Genomic DNA, 14,415 nt, shown 5'->3' with positions numbered 1-14,415 from the left:
ATGAGATGGCAAACCTAGGTGAACAGAACAATGGGGGAATCCTCTACAAGGAACAGGATAGGTTGTCTTCTAGAGCTATTTTAGATGATTATATTGTGTCCAACTGAAAATATCTAACAGACAGTTGATGGTGGATTAGAGATATACATGTATGCTGGGAGTTATCAGCAAAGATGAAATGGTTGATCCCAAGGGAACTGATGAGACTTAAGGCAAATGGTAGGGAAAAAAAAGGAGACATAGGATAGAACCTGGAGATCCACCCACATATAGAAAGCAGAATATGGATAATGATCCAGCAAAGTTGAAATGACCAGCCAATAAGACAGAAGAGAACTAGAAGGAAAATATCACCAACAAGTATAGCTAAGTGTCCACATAAGGAGCAGCTAGATGGTGTAGTAAACAGAATACAGACCCTGAAGTCAGGAGGACCCGAGTTTAAATCCAGCCTCAGACACTAAATGCTTATTAGCTGTGACCCCAGCCAAGTCACTTAACCCTAATAGCCTCATAAAAAAAGAGACTGACTAGGTAAAAGGGATGGTCAAAGGTATCAAATGCTACAAAGAAGACCTTGGATTGGACAATTAAAATGTCACTAGAAAAAGCAGTTTTATATTTTTGGACAGTCAACTTAGGAATCTGTTTGACTATACATATTTGTTAATTGAAAACAAATTATATTATAAGGGACTGAGGAGTTAAAGAGAGTACAAATTAAAAAACATAAGCTACTCTAAAGCACCACTTCACACCTAAGATGACAGGAAAAAACATTAAACATTGGAGGGGATGTGGGAAAACTGAGACTCTAATGCATTGTTGGTGGAGTTGTGAAATGATCCAACTCTTTTGGAGAGCAATCTGGAACTGTGCCCAAAGGGCTATAAAACTACAGAACCTTTGACCCAACAGTGCCATTACTGGGTCTGTATCCCAAAGAAATCTTAAGAGGGAAAAGGACCCACGTGCAAAAATGTTTATAGCAGCTTTTTGTGGTAGCAAAGAATTGGAAATTGAGTAGATGCCTGACAATTGAGGAATAGCTGAACAAGTCATGGTATATGAAGATAATAGAACATTATTGTTCTACAAAAAGATGAACAAAAGCTGATTTTAGAAAGGCCTGGAAAGATTCACATGAACTGATGCTGAGTGAAACAAGCAGAACCTGCACACATATATTGTATCTAAGGATATACTATAACATATTTAACATGTATAAAATTGCCTGCCATCTAGGGGAGGGGGTAGAGGGAGGGAAAGGAAAAAGTCAGAACAGAAGTGAGTGCAAGGGATAATGTTGTAAAAAATCACCTATGCATGTGTTCTGTCAATAAAAAGTTATTAAAAAAAAAAAAAAAGCAGAACCAGGAATACATTGTACACAATAATAAGAATGTTCAAGGACCAACTATAAAAGGCTTGGTTCTTAAGCAAATCCAATAGACTTTGGTCAGAAAATGCCATCTGCATCCAAAAAAAAAAATAACTAAGGAGACTGAATGTAAATTAATACATGCTATGTTCACTTTTTTTATTCTCCCTCCCCCATAGTTTTTCCCTCCCAACATGATTCATAAAGTAATGTATATTAAAAATAAATTTACTAAAAAATAAAAAGCATAGGCTAATTTGGCTAAGGAAAAAATAAAATAGCTAGAATGATAGAATGTTCAGGTTTTTTTTTTTTTTTTCCAGAAAATCAGCAGTGGGCCGAGAAAATAAAGTAAGGCTAACACATTAGGCATCTAATAAATGCTTGTTGATTCACTATTAGGGAAGAAATAGGGTGAATTGGGAATATGGACACAGAGGGATTGGCCTTGGCAAAGGCCACTTTTTCCTCTGAGATTCATTTTTTCATTACTTAAGCCTATATACTTAACACATCAGGTTTGGTGTTTCATTTTCTCCACTTAAATTGTTATTGTCACTATTTCTAGTAACATCTAGTTTTCCTGCTTACTATACTATCAATTTATGGAAGTTTTCAGTCATGGTTGTTTTTTTAAGGCACAGTTAATTTTCCAGTATTTTTGTATGTAATTTGTTAAGCCATTTTCCAATCTCTAGGCACCTACTTTGTTACAGGTTTTTTGCTACCAAAACAAGTTCACATAATGAATATTTTAGCACATACATTTTTATATATTTTTACTGTTTTTCAGCACCTTTTTTTTGTTGAGGCTGTTGGGGTCAAGTGACTTGCCCAGGGTCACACAGCCAGGAAGTGGTAAGTATCCAAGGTCACATTTGAACTCAGGTCCTTCTGATTTCAGGGCTGGTGCTCTAACTACTGTGCCACTTAGCTGCCCCAACATAACATTTTTGTCTTCAATGTTGACCTGGCAGAGGCCTAACAGGGAGCTCTCAGGTCAAAGAATAGCCTTCTTTGTTTGCAGCAGTAGCTCCCACTCCATTCTTACCACCTCCCAGAAGTCTGGTAGCAACATATTCCTCCTTTTACCCAACATTCTGTCTTCTTGCCTTTGTACAAGCTGCCATGTTGCTCTCTTGGAATCCTTAGATCTGTCCAAAGCACAGTCAGGTGACACCTACTAGACAAGTGATCATCCTCCCCTATTCCTTCAGTACCACTAAAACTCACCCATCTCCTTTTTACTAAATGATTGAATTTCTCTTCCCAAAATCCAGATCTGAGAGTGAACAGAATCCTGTTCCCAAAATCTGAACCCTTTTTTTGTGGTCATGGCTTCCTCTCCCAGGAAATTACTTTGCATACACTTATGTGGGAGGATGCTTGAGCACTGCAATAGAAGCTAAATTCTTTGAGGGCAAGGTCTCATTTCCCTCTTTGTACTTCTATCACCTAGAACAGTGCCTGTGAAAATGTCTTATTAAAATCCACAGCCTGTGTACCTCAGAGGTTCACAAAGAGCTAATGCAGATGCTTAATAACTATTTATTTAATTAAGTGTGACTAAATGGTGTCAACTCACTGTGAAGGGTCAAGTCTTTTACCTCTCCTACCTCACAATTGTACTTTTCCAAAGTCTAGATAAATATTGCTGTCCCCAGCTGCCCTTTCTATTCTTTCTTTAGGATATGCATCAGTCCTATTCAATCTTCACTAAGGCCCCAGGGCATCTTTTTCTATTTCCTTGCTAATAATAAAGTTAATAGGAAATGTAGCTTGAAGCAGGGCATTTTGACCAAAGGCTTTGAGATGATCTCTATCAGTTTGATCATTCCTGACTGTATCTAGATCTTTATCTTCTAGGTCACTGTCCCCACTAATCCATGCATTTTCCTCATGTTCCTGTCTTCCTAAAAGTTAACTTAATAGCTCCTACCGGGCCTTGTAATACCTGGTAAGTCTAGGAAAAAATAGTTCTATAATGAATAGGTGGCTGTGGTGGCTCTGCTGAGTCATCACTGGGATAGCACCTATTCACAGAATAACCCTTTTTATCTCCAAAGGAAGCTTTCCCCCATAACTGACATCTACTCTTAAGATTGTTGGATAAAGGGAGCTCGGGGGTTTACTGCTAAGGGGAGGCACAAGCAGGGGACCTTTTACCAAGAAAACACTCCGTTCTCAGATATTTTTAGAGATTTGAGAGACCAGACCTTGGAGACCATCTACTCCAACCTTATTGTTTTAGAGAGAAAGAATCTGAAGTCAGAAAAGTTAAATTTCTTGCCCAAGACCATACTTTCATAAAATGGCAGAGCTGGGATTCTGACTCCAAATCTAGTTTTTCATAAAGACTAACTTTTCCCCCCTCATAAAGAAAACTCAAATAAGGACAATAGGGCTGCCACATTTTCAATGGCAATGGAAACTTCACCATGGGTAGCAAAAGACAGAGAGTAGCATTCTTGAATGATAAGAAATAAATGCTGTTCTTGGGAATCAGCTTCCTAATCAGGTAGAGTAAAATTCAGGCCTGAAAATGGACAAGAAATGTGTGTACACCCAGAAGACACAGCTCCACCACACCTGAGACTAGGGCATGTGGTCTTGGGCAGTGAGTCTGAGGGTTGGGGGAGGAGCAAAATGTGTTGTCAGTCTTGGAGAGCAGAGATACTTAGGTACAAGCAGGAGTCAATGCAGCATTAAATATGAAGAATCAGGGTGTATTTCATTCCACTCATTTACAGAGTCCCATAGTTCGGTGAAGCTGGGGGGGAGGGGGGAGGTTCCTTGCCGCTCTATAAACCTATGCATGGCGACCTCTGCTGGCAGAAGAGGGGTAGAACTGGCTGCAGCCAGGAGGCAGAATCTTCCAAGGCACTAAGAGCTGAGGCTGGCAGCCTTCTCTATGGGGCCCTTGGGAGTATAGTCTCTGTAGCAGATCACACATTGCGTCCAACAGTCACTTCACAGCACAGGATCAGGCAGCTCCCAAGGGATGGAAGCAATGTGTAGCACTCAGGCCCAGCACTGGGCAGACTACCTCAGGAGCACTTGGCTGAAGCAGCAGGGGTCTTTGGCTTCTTCCTGGTGTACTTGAAGCTTCGAAGGGGGTTCTGTGTTTTTGGAGCCTATGGAGAAAGAAGGTATTACAGGCAATCATTTTCTGTCTGGCAGAAGAGTGTTGAGTTCCCTTGGTAAGAATTTTTAAAACCTCAGACCAAAGGATGCAAGACAAGAGAAGCAATTCACTGTCACAAAGGCTAGCAGAGCTAGGGAGACCTCAGGATCATTTCGTTTGAGTGGCCTGTTTTACAAATGAGCTTCTTTCTTACTAGCTGCTTCCCCTCCACTCCTCCGTACACTAACCCCATTCTACTTTTCCATTCCCTTCCCTCCCTCCTCTCCCCTTTTCCTGCCACTGTCTTCACTATTCCCTTGTGAGTAAACAAAAAAAAAAAATTAGGGGGAGAAGGATTTTTTAAAAAAAAATCCAAATTCCTATTCTCTGGTACCCTGACAATATCTAGTCACAAGTTCATGGCCCACACAACCCACCCACCAGGTTTCTGAGCCTGAGGCAGTGATAAGGCCTCTTTTCTCTGCTCCCATTACATGGCAGCAGGGAAGGCAGCAAGAAAAGGGAAAGAGTCAGTACGCCAGGACCATGTTTCCTAACCAGAACCTATGCAAGGTAGATACCTTCAATTTCCTATGAGAGGTGAAGGGTCTGTTCCGCTTCCGTCTGCTGTGAGGGCGGGCAATGCCACGAAGTGTAGGAGGGACTAGGGAATAAAGAAAAACAGACCTTTAGCAATCTGCACCTGAGACTACTACAAGGGCAGCCCTCATGACCTCTGGATTTAAGACGTGTGCCCCCCACCCTAATTTCCTAATCATTCCAGATATAACAAGTGACCACTGATCATTGCCCTATATAGTTTACAGATTCCATTCTCTTCTCTTTTTTGAGAATCAGGAAAATATTTGCCTTTCTTCAATCCTCCACGATCGCCTCTCATTCTCCACTCTCTTTTTGGTTCTGAAGACTGGCTAGGAATTTATTAACATGAAGACCTTTTATAACCAAAGGATTGTTTTGCAGCAAAGGATAGTTAAATAAAACTTAACGTAGGGGAATTAAAAATACTCTATGGTGTTTCAAAGTTCACTGATAGCAACAACATTTGCCAGTTCTTGCTGCCCAGAACTCATCAAGGGCACTGAGGAAGTATCCTCTCAATTTTTTTTGATCTATCTATCTTCAGTAGTTATTTATGTTCTGTCCTTCCCAATCTTCAGTCCAAAGATCCTTTTCCTTGGCAAAGAACCCAGAAAGAAAATAAAAGGTGGCAGGTCTATTCCCTGGTAGTGCTGCCACATCCTCCCGCCTGCAAGTCTAGTTGCGCCTTTGATTCTCCTTTTTCTCAAGGTAGAGGGAGTAGAGATGGAGGAGTGAGAGGCCAACTATGGAGCAGGAGCCTTGCTGCCTAGTCTGAGATCTACCAATGACAAGTCAGCTGGTGTCTCTCAGTATTCTCATTTGTCCAAAAGGACAATTGGGCTCCGTTCTTTTCTCTCTTTACACTCTCACCAGTGAATAAATTTATTGACAATTGGCTTCTTCTCCTTTCTCTCTTTACTCTTATTGAGTGAACTTATTAGCTCCCATAAATTTCATTATCATCTCTATGTAGACAACTTTCAAATCTAAAAAAGCAATACTCTCCCTGGTGGTCTCTTCCTTCATCTGTCTGGATATTTAAAATTGAGTGTCCAGTAGGCATCTCAAATGCAGCATGTCCAAAAATTGAATTCAGTGTTCTTTATTTTGATCTATTTTATTGATTCTTTTCAATCTTTCTCTGAAGTAGGTAATTACTAAATGTTTACTAGTTGACTGGCTCCTAAATCTCTATCTTTAGGTCTGATCTCATCAAGTCAAATCTCAAATTTCCCACTGCTTGCTAGACATAGATTTTTAGGTTAAGAGCTGGAAGGATTCTCAGAGGCCATCTAGTACAATATTCTCATGCTACAGATGAGGAAATTGTGGTTCATGGATAAAGCCCAAGACCACAAAGCTATTGAGTTTAGAGTTGGACTCAGAACCCACATCCTTGAATTCAAAAGCAAGAACTTTTTTTCCCCTTTAAACAATTTTTGCATAGCTTTGCTTTTATGCCATCTTCATAGCCAAATAAATTCTTCCTTCTTCTACCCAGCAAATCATCTCTTATTGCCTACAGGATCAAATACAAAATGCTAGTTAATATCAATTATTCCCCAAAGTTTCACAAGTGTTAGTTCTATTTCCCTAATTAAACATATGAAGCCTGAGTATAAACTTTTTCTTGTACTTTTAAAAATATTCCCCCAATGGGGAGAGAGGACATTTGACAAATACTTGCTGGCTATCTTTCTGATCCAAAGTCCTCTCCCTTGCTATCTGCCAGGGATATTATTCCCCCACCCTAAGAAGTTTCTATCTGCCACTTCATTAGCTCATGGTTTTCATTGGCTGTATCAACAACTTAAGTGAGTCTTACCCAAATAGTCAGGAACATGACCAAGATGAGGCTTCACCACTGCAGGGTGCAGGGGCCGGTCATGTCGCAAGAGCTGTAAGTCCCTAGGGTTATCCTCAAAGTAAGTCTGGAACAAAGAAAAGAGGGATTACCGTGGAAGTCTTTTTTTTTTTTTTTTTAAGTTCTCTTTTATTAGAAACTTAAGCATCAGCTAATAAGCATTTCAAAATGTAAAGAAAGGAAAGTGGATTATTTAAGAAACTGAGTTTATGTATAGCTTAAGTATATGAATATTAAATTTACCAAGGCATCAACATGACTGTTGCACTTGGGTGTCCTTTTCTGCACTGTTTTCTTCCATTTAAAAAAAAATGTTTTTTATTCATGTTCTTTTTGGGGGAAGAAGAAGTAGTAATAACTACTTATATATTTATTATTATTATAATAAGCATATTATACTTACTGATAATACTACTTATAAGTAGCATTGTTAAGTATAATATTACTTATTATTAGTAATAAGTGAGACTATTTTTTACTACAATCAGCTCTCCTCCCACCTTAGAACAAATACATACAGTTCAAACAAACCAAAGTCTAATTCTTCCAACCTGTCTTATTATTCTCCATGGCGGTATCACATTACTCTTAAGGCCCTTGACTCATAAGGTCCCACTGAGCCCCAAATAACACCCAAAGTCCATTCTATAGCACAGATGTCCACGCCTTACCACAAAAATACTGCCAGACCTCATCTCCTTGCCCCTGCTCTCCACCCCCAAACGTGAACCACTCTTTCTCACCTTGAGCTTCTCTGAGTGCAGAAGTTCCTCTTTAATTTCCTTCAGTCTTGCTTCCCGAATGGCTTGTTTTGTCACAGAACGCATGGCATCCTGACCAAGGGAGGAGAATCATGCTGGTTAGGGATGTAGATAAGACAATTGGCCCAGTACTGAACCCATTGTTATCCCTTGTACCTAATGCCTGGCACTCTCAATTCCCAGAGCTGTTCAGAATGCCCCCAGCTCACCCGGCAGCGGTATCGGAAACCCTCAATCTCCTCCATTCGAAATTGGTAGGGAAGAAACATGGACTCTGCACTCTCTGTGGACAGAAGAACATGTAAGATCCTACAACAGCTAAAAGGCTTTTAACATGTAATGGAACAGGGCAGCCAATCCAGAGCAGCCTATAATAGAGAATCAAAAGGCATTTCTCCATATTTTTTTGGTTCTACCTACTTTCCCCCAAATCCTCAGCTCTCCTCTGAACTCCAGCAGTACTTGGGTATATCCATTCATCCAAGTACTTTCATATACTAGGCGATATTGCTATTTAGCTTTTGTTAAATATGAAGCTGTCCCATTCACCCAAATAGATCCTTGAAGGAAGGACCCTTATCTTAAAACTCTCTTTAATTCCAACACTTAGCCCTATGTGCTGTATGTAGTAAATGTCCAACAAATTCTGGTGCTGATACACTTAGCAACACTTCTTAGATATGAAAAATCAAGAGATAATGCATTCTTGGATCTCAATCCTTTCTCAAAATCTGCCCCACCCTTTCTGAGGCTTCCCTTCCCCCCCAAAAAAAAACATTCAGCATACTACTCCTGCAGATAGTCATCATGCTGAAGTATATGGAGAACTAGCTTCAGATTCTGGACCACTTGAGTTCCAAGACTTTCCTCTGATACATACTGGTTGTGACTCTGGTCAAGTCATTTAACTGACTGAAGGTAGTACAAGAAAGAGAAGGGAAGAGTTTGGTATGGGTTGGCTCCTTAAGGTCTTTGACATGCTATTACAGGAAAGACCAGTGGCAGAACAGGATGTTTGATGCCTCGTCCTTGTGCCCAGGAAGTTGTTGATACTGTAGGCACAGACCATTATATATCAGCTGACCATACCCAGGATGAGTGTGATGCAAGCAAATCTATAAGGCAAAATTACAGGGGGATTGCTCACTGCACTGGCAGATGGAGTTTCCTAGCTTCTTAAACCAATCATAAGCTAATCATAGGTCTGAAGAGAAAAACAGAAGCACACACAATGAGTACCCCTTTCTATATTTTTCTTCTTCTCCAGGCTGTCTCCCAGAATTGCAATTCCATTCTAAATTTCCCACTAGCTTCTTTCTGTTCACAAATTTTTAAAATTATGGCTATCCTGACTTCTCTATACATTCCTTTCCCTTTCTCTGTTGGGATGGCTCTACTTCTTTTAAGGTGAGGATGAGACGAAACCTGCAAGAGACCCAGTTTTTACCTCCCCCGAGGGCCTCTTCAATTTCTTTTAGCTGGGGGCGTTCTGTGGGCAGGACAAAGGTCAGGGCTGTTCCTGGGTTGTTGGCTCGTGCAGTCCTGTGAAAAGAAGATGCATTTAGGCCACAATCCCCTTCACCTTCTGCACACAACCTGGCACCGTATCTACCTGCCAGCTCGATGAATGTAGGCCTCAGGGGAAGGTGGGAGATCAAAATTGAGCACAGCCGTAACGTTGTGGAAGTCAATGCCACGTGCCACACCTGATTCCGTATCAGCAGACCTGTGAAGAAAATCTTTAAAATGAAACCTTGTTCCGCTCCTTCAGAAGATGCATCACATTAGTCCACTGTTTGGATGTCACCCACTTGAAAATGGATGACATTCTTTAGCAACTGGCTGCCTCAAATCTGGTTCAAATCTCTCCTTTTCTTTTCTATTTTTTTTCTCAAGCTGTCAATCCAATTTATATCACTTCTTCCCTATCCTAGAGCCAAAGACCAAAATAACATTCACGTATTCAAAGCAAAGAAAACACTTGGAAAGCTTACAAAAAGTCAAGGAAAAAAAAAAAAAAAACTAGCCCTCACTCCCATTCCATGCACTCTAGAGTTTAGCATTCTTCCAAAAGATAGAAATGACAGGACGATGGGAGTAGAAAACTAAGGAAGTTTAGGGAGCTCCATCACCTCTCTCCTTTGGATCCTTGGCCCTGACGCTTGCCCTTAACAGGAGCCCCCAGCACTTCCTCATCAGTTGCAATGACACAATCGTAGAAGCCTTGGTTGAACTGTGAGATGATGTGGCACCTGCAGCCAAAGACAAGATGTCAGGTCCATTTGGTAGTACCTGGCAGCTGGCTTTTCATCAACTCCAAACTTTGCACTTAACCTCCCCGTTATTTTGGTTCCTTGAAGTCCCAGGTATATGACTCCACTCCCTCAAATTCTACCATCTTGCACCAAACCACAAGGACTCTAAACCTGGAACGCAGAGGCAGCTCTCCATTGAGCACACAGGCAGGAATGCTGAACTGCTCCAGGAAAAGTCGAAGGCGGTAACTGCGTTCTAAGGTGTTAACGAAGAGTAGGGACTTGCCCCTCAACAAAGATAGCTTTAACAGGGCATAGAGTAACAGGAATTTATCTTCTTCAGTCTCACAGACCACTTGGAACTGCTGCAGCTGATCTGGCCCTGGAAGCTGGGATTCCTGCAACTTCAGAGTTACCTACAGAGGAGACAGAGTAAGGTCAAAAGAGTCAAGTAAGAAAGACAAGAGACAAATACTCACAGAAATTTCCCAATCAATATGTAGAAGCCCTTTAGGTCCATGTATAGATAGAATATTGAAATTCCTCCTCCACTGTCTTAATTTTTGACTGGAAGATGATGATGATTAAGACATGTACAGAGTGCTTTAAATTTTGCATAATTTTTTTACAAGCATCTATCAATCATCAGCAAACATTTACTAAGTACCTAAGGTGTTCCAGTCTTTGTGCTAAGCACCGATAATAGATAGTTCTCTCTTTATATACATTTACAAATAAATTACACAATTTGACTCCCAAAATCTACAGCACAGATGCAGCCCCAAATCAGGGGTCTTCTGCTTCAGCCAGTGAAACTGCTCTGTTACTCAGGCCTAAGAACCCTAGGAAGGGGCTTCTAGAGAAGAGGGAGGTCTGCAAAAAAAATCTACTTTCCTTAAGCAAGAAGTGATTATATAATGAGGCAAAACACAACCCCTACTCTTAAGCAATTTATAATTTAAGGAACAAGACAACAGGCAAATATAGAAAAACCAAGCTATATATGGAGATGAAAAAGGAAATAATAGAGGGAAGGCATCAAAATTAAAAGGGGCTGAGGAGGGTTTCCTATAGAAGGTAGGATTGTAATTGGTACTTAAAGGAAGGGAGGAGGGGCATTTTGTATTTCCTGGTAGATACAATAGTTAGTCCCTGGAGTTTACTGGAGTGGGGGTTGACAAAATCAGATCTGCACTTTAAGAAAATCACTTTAGTGGCTGAATGGAGGCTATATTGGAATGGGGAAGAGACTTGAAGAAGACTACTGCAATAATCCAAGCATGACGTGGAGGATAATACTAGACTGGTGGCAAGAAGAGGAGGTGGCACATTTGAGAGATGTTGCAATAGTGAAAACAGGCCTTGGCAATAAATTAAAAGGCGGGGGGAGGTTTAGGGTTGTGAGGGAAGTAGACAGTGAGGAATACAGAATAACTTCTACATTGCAGGACTGAGGGATTCAGAGGATAGAAGGGAAGGAAGATTTAGGAGAAAAGATAAATGAGTCCCATTTTAGACATATTAAGTTTAAGATAGCTATTGGAAAATAACTTTGAGATGTCTCAAAGTCAGATAGTAGAGAGACTGGGACAGGATAAGTAGATTTAAGAATCATCAGCACAGAGATGGCAATTAAATACAGGGGACCTGATGAAATCAAGTGGAGTAGTAGTTACACTTGAAATCCCTGTGAGGTATGCCCATTTCATTGATTAAGAAATTGAGCTAAATGAGGTTAAGTGGCTTGCTGATAGGTACACAACTAGAAGTTGGTACATAACTATATTTACAATGGAGCTGAGGTAGAGCTGAACTAGTACTGATTGCTGATTATTATGATGGGGAGGGCCCATGCTGAAAAAAGATGGGGGGATGTAGAGTTTCCAAGTTCTCTTTCACCTCCAGGTCTATGATATAATAGCTACTATTATGTAGTGCTTTAAGGTTTGCTTTACAAATATCTCATTTTGCCCCCATAGCAAACTTGGGAAGTGACATTCCTATGGGTGACACAGTCGATAGAGTGCTGGACCTGGAGTCAGAAAAACCTGATGGGAACCATTTCGATAGGCTTTACTTTCCCCTTGAAGGAAATGTTAAGGATGGCAGGTTAGGGACTTTGGGAGAATTGTCACTGCTTTTTGCAATTCAAACCCTCCCTCCATTATGCCTCACCGGATTATGCAATACAAGCTCCTTGAGGGCCTGAACATCTTCATTAAAAGTAGCTGACATGAGAAAGGCCTGGTATATCCGAGGCAGATGACTGCAGAAGAACACAGAATAGTTAGGTTCCATCCTGGGCATTCAAACACCTGAAGTTCCTACAATCACCCTCACACCTACACTGCAGCCTCCAAGGCCACATAGTAAAGCAATCTCATCCCTAGTCTCCACCCAAAGCCCTTCTTCCCAAAATACAATAATCCCCTCCTCCTACCAAAGAAGGGTTTTAAGCTCTTCTTCAAAGCCAAAAGAAAAAAGCAGGTCGGCCTCATCCATTACAAGCAGCTCCAAGGAATCACGCAAGTTCAAGTTTCCCTGCAATAGATGACTTAGAACTCGTGAAGGTGTGCCTACTACCACATCTGGCTTCTCCATTAGCAAGGGCCTACAGGAAGATAAAAACTTAAGCATCAGAGAAGAACATATACAAAATATACAAAACCAAAGGAAATTAAAATTTAACTAGAAAAAGCAAGCACTCCACTATTCTTAATCCTTTACTTCTAGATGATTTTCTTCTAACTGTATCCCTTTGACCCACCTTTGGAAAGCAAAGTCCTCTGAAGCCGACACATCAACCACACGAACATCCCGGGCACAATATGCTGTCAGCTGACGGATCATGGTCTGTGCCTGCCGTGCCAACTCTTTGGTGGGTACAAGAACAAGGCCACGAACAGCCTGTTCTATCACCGGTCCTGTCTGTAAGAGCACACATCAAGGAACTTAACCAACCAAATCAAACCATATTGTTGACTTCATTGCTTCCTTGTACTGACCTTCAATTATAGTGGCCACATCCCCTACAAAAATGTCCCCTCCAAAAGCAACCTGACATCCAATTCACAACCAACATAGATTATACAGAACCAGTTCCCTTTAGTCACACAACTGGGTTACCCTTGGCTCGGCTTAATTCTAGTTCATATCTAAAAGAGAAGAACATAGCTTTTGCCTTTCGAAGAGAACCCATGGATCATTGGCATAGAGTCCCATGAAAGAGGTTTGCTGGGGTATGCTGGAGCCAGCTTAAACTGGCAGAACTGATTGTTAAACTCCCAACCAGGGCATTGATACCCCTGAAACCCACAAGCTACAAATCAGAACTTCATTTGTTTTGCCAATTGTTTAACTTGAAAAACGTTAAAAATGCAGATTAAACTTAAAAGCAGGTCTTGGATTTTCAAACATTTACCACCACATGCTTGTAACTACCGTGCCGGGTGAAGCCCACTCTTTTTTTGTTTTCTCTGCGAGCCTTTAGGATCACAGATTTGGAGCTGAAAGGGCTCTAGGCGGCCATGCAGACAACCCCCTCGTTTTACAGAAGAGGAAACTGAGGCACGGGTGAAATTCAGTACCTTGCCCGGGGTCAAACCTGCAGTAAGAAATGGGGGCTCAGGTAGCATGAGGAGGACATTCCGTTAACTACATCTCATTGGAGAATTTCTTTCCTCGGCCCTCCTCACCCCAGGAGCCCCGATTGTCGTACCGCTTTCCTATGAAGCAGATGCTGCAACAGGGGAATGGCATAAGCCGCGGTCTTCCCTGACCCGGTGCGGGCCCGTGCCAGCAGGTCCTTCCCCTCCAGCGCCAGTGGAATGGCCTTCTCTTGGATGAGCGTGGGCCGAGCCCAGCCCTGCTCTGCGATGGCCTGGAGGAGGACAGAGCAGTGAACGGTGGGGAAGGAAGAGAAGAGGGCACCGGAACAGGAGGCTGCAGAAGGCCGGGCCGGGTCGGCGCCTCCGAAGGCGCGCGAAAAGGAGGGGGAGGGGGAAGAAAAATCCAGGAGCGGAGGAGGAATGAGTAACACTTGTCCCACGACTTTGTCACCCTACCAGCCCCCAGCCACGAGCCCCAGTACCTGCAGGAGCCGTGGGTCCAGACCCATGTGCTCAAAGCTCAAAACCTCGGAATCCGCCATACTGCCGCGAAATGACAACACGCACGCGCGGAAGTCTTAGCTAAACATTGTGGGCGGGACCAAAGCACTGCCCAATCAGATTGGGGAGAGTGGCCTCAGTCCCGGAAGAACGCAATTCGCTAGGGACCAATCCGATTTCTGTTTTCTATTAGGTCTGGTCGAAGTTCCTCTGGAAAAAGGCGATTTGCGTTGGGCTTTTAACATGAGAAAATAGAAGTCCTCTCAACTCACAAAGGGCTGTCAGATCCGAATTCGTATCGGGCTTTAGATGCGTAGT

General features: G+C 41.9%; 1 protein-coding gene across 2 annotated transcripts; it reads right to left on the bottom strand.

Moving 5' to 3' along the window:
* Positions 1-2,253: 2,253 nt before the first annotated feature.
* Positions 2,254-14,202, bottom strand: DDX56 (DEAD-box helicase 56). Of its 2 annotated transcripts, XM_031951516.1 has the most exons (14): positions 14,079-14,194; positions 13,707-13,868; positions 12,756-12,916; positions 12,429-12,599; positions 12,164-12,254; positions 10,160-10,404; positions 9,866-9,985; positions 9,346-9,459; positions 9,181-9,275; positions 7,943-8,016; positions 7,716-7,805; positions 6,934-7,039; positions 5,087-5,169; positions 2,254-4,515 (listed from the first exon to the last, which is right to left on the bottom strand). In XM_031951516.1, exons 1-14 carry the CDS (start codon positions 14,136-14,138, stop codon positions 4,429-4,431), a joined length of 1,659 nt encoding a protein of 552 aa, XP_031807376.1. In that variant the 5' UTR covers positions 14,139-14,194; the 3' UTR covers positions 2,254-4,428. The 2 variants fall into 2 exon arrangements, 1 of the variants encoding a protein (XP_031807376.1); XR_004231889.1 differs by lacking the exons at positions 2,254-4,515; positions 5,087-5,169 and having other exon boundaries at positions 6,938-7,039; positions 7,890-8,016; positions 14,079-14,202.
* Between the last annotated feature and the right edge of the window lie 213 nt (positions 14,203-14,415).

Source organism: Sarcophilus harrisii, chromosome 2 (assembly GCF_902635505.1).
Source record: "Sarcophilus harrisii chromosome 2, mSarHar1.11, whole genome shotgun sequence".
In the NCBI taxonomy this organism is placed as follows: Eukaryota; Metazoa; Chordata; class Mammalia; order Dasyuromorphia; family Dasyuridae; genus Sarcophilus; species Sarcophilus harrisii.
This window is presented reverse-complemented; position numbering and strand designations above follow the sequence as displayed.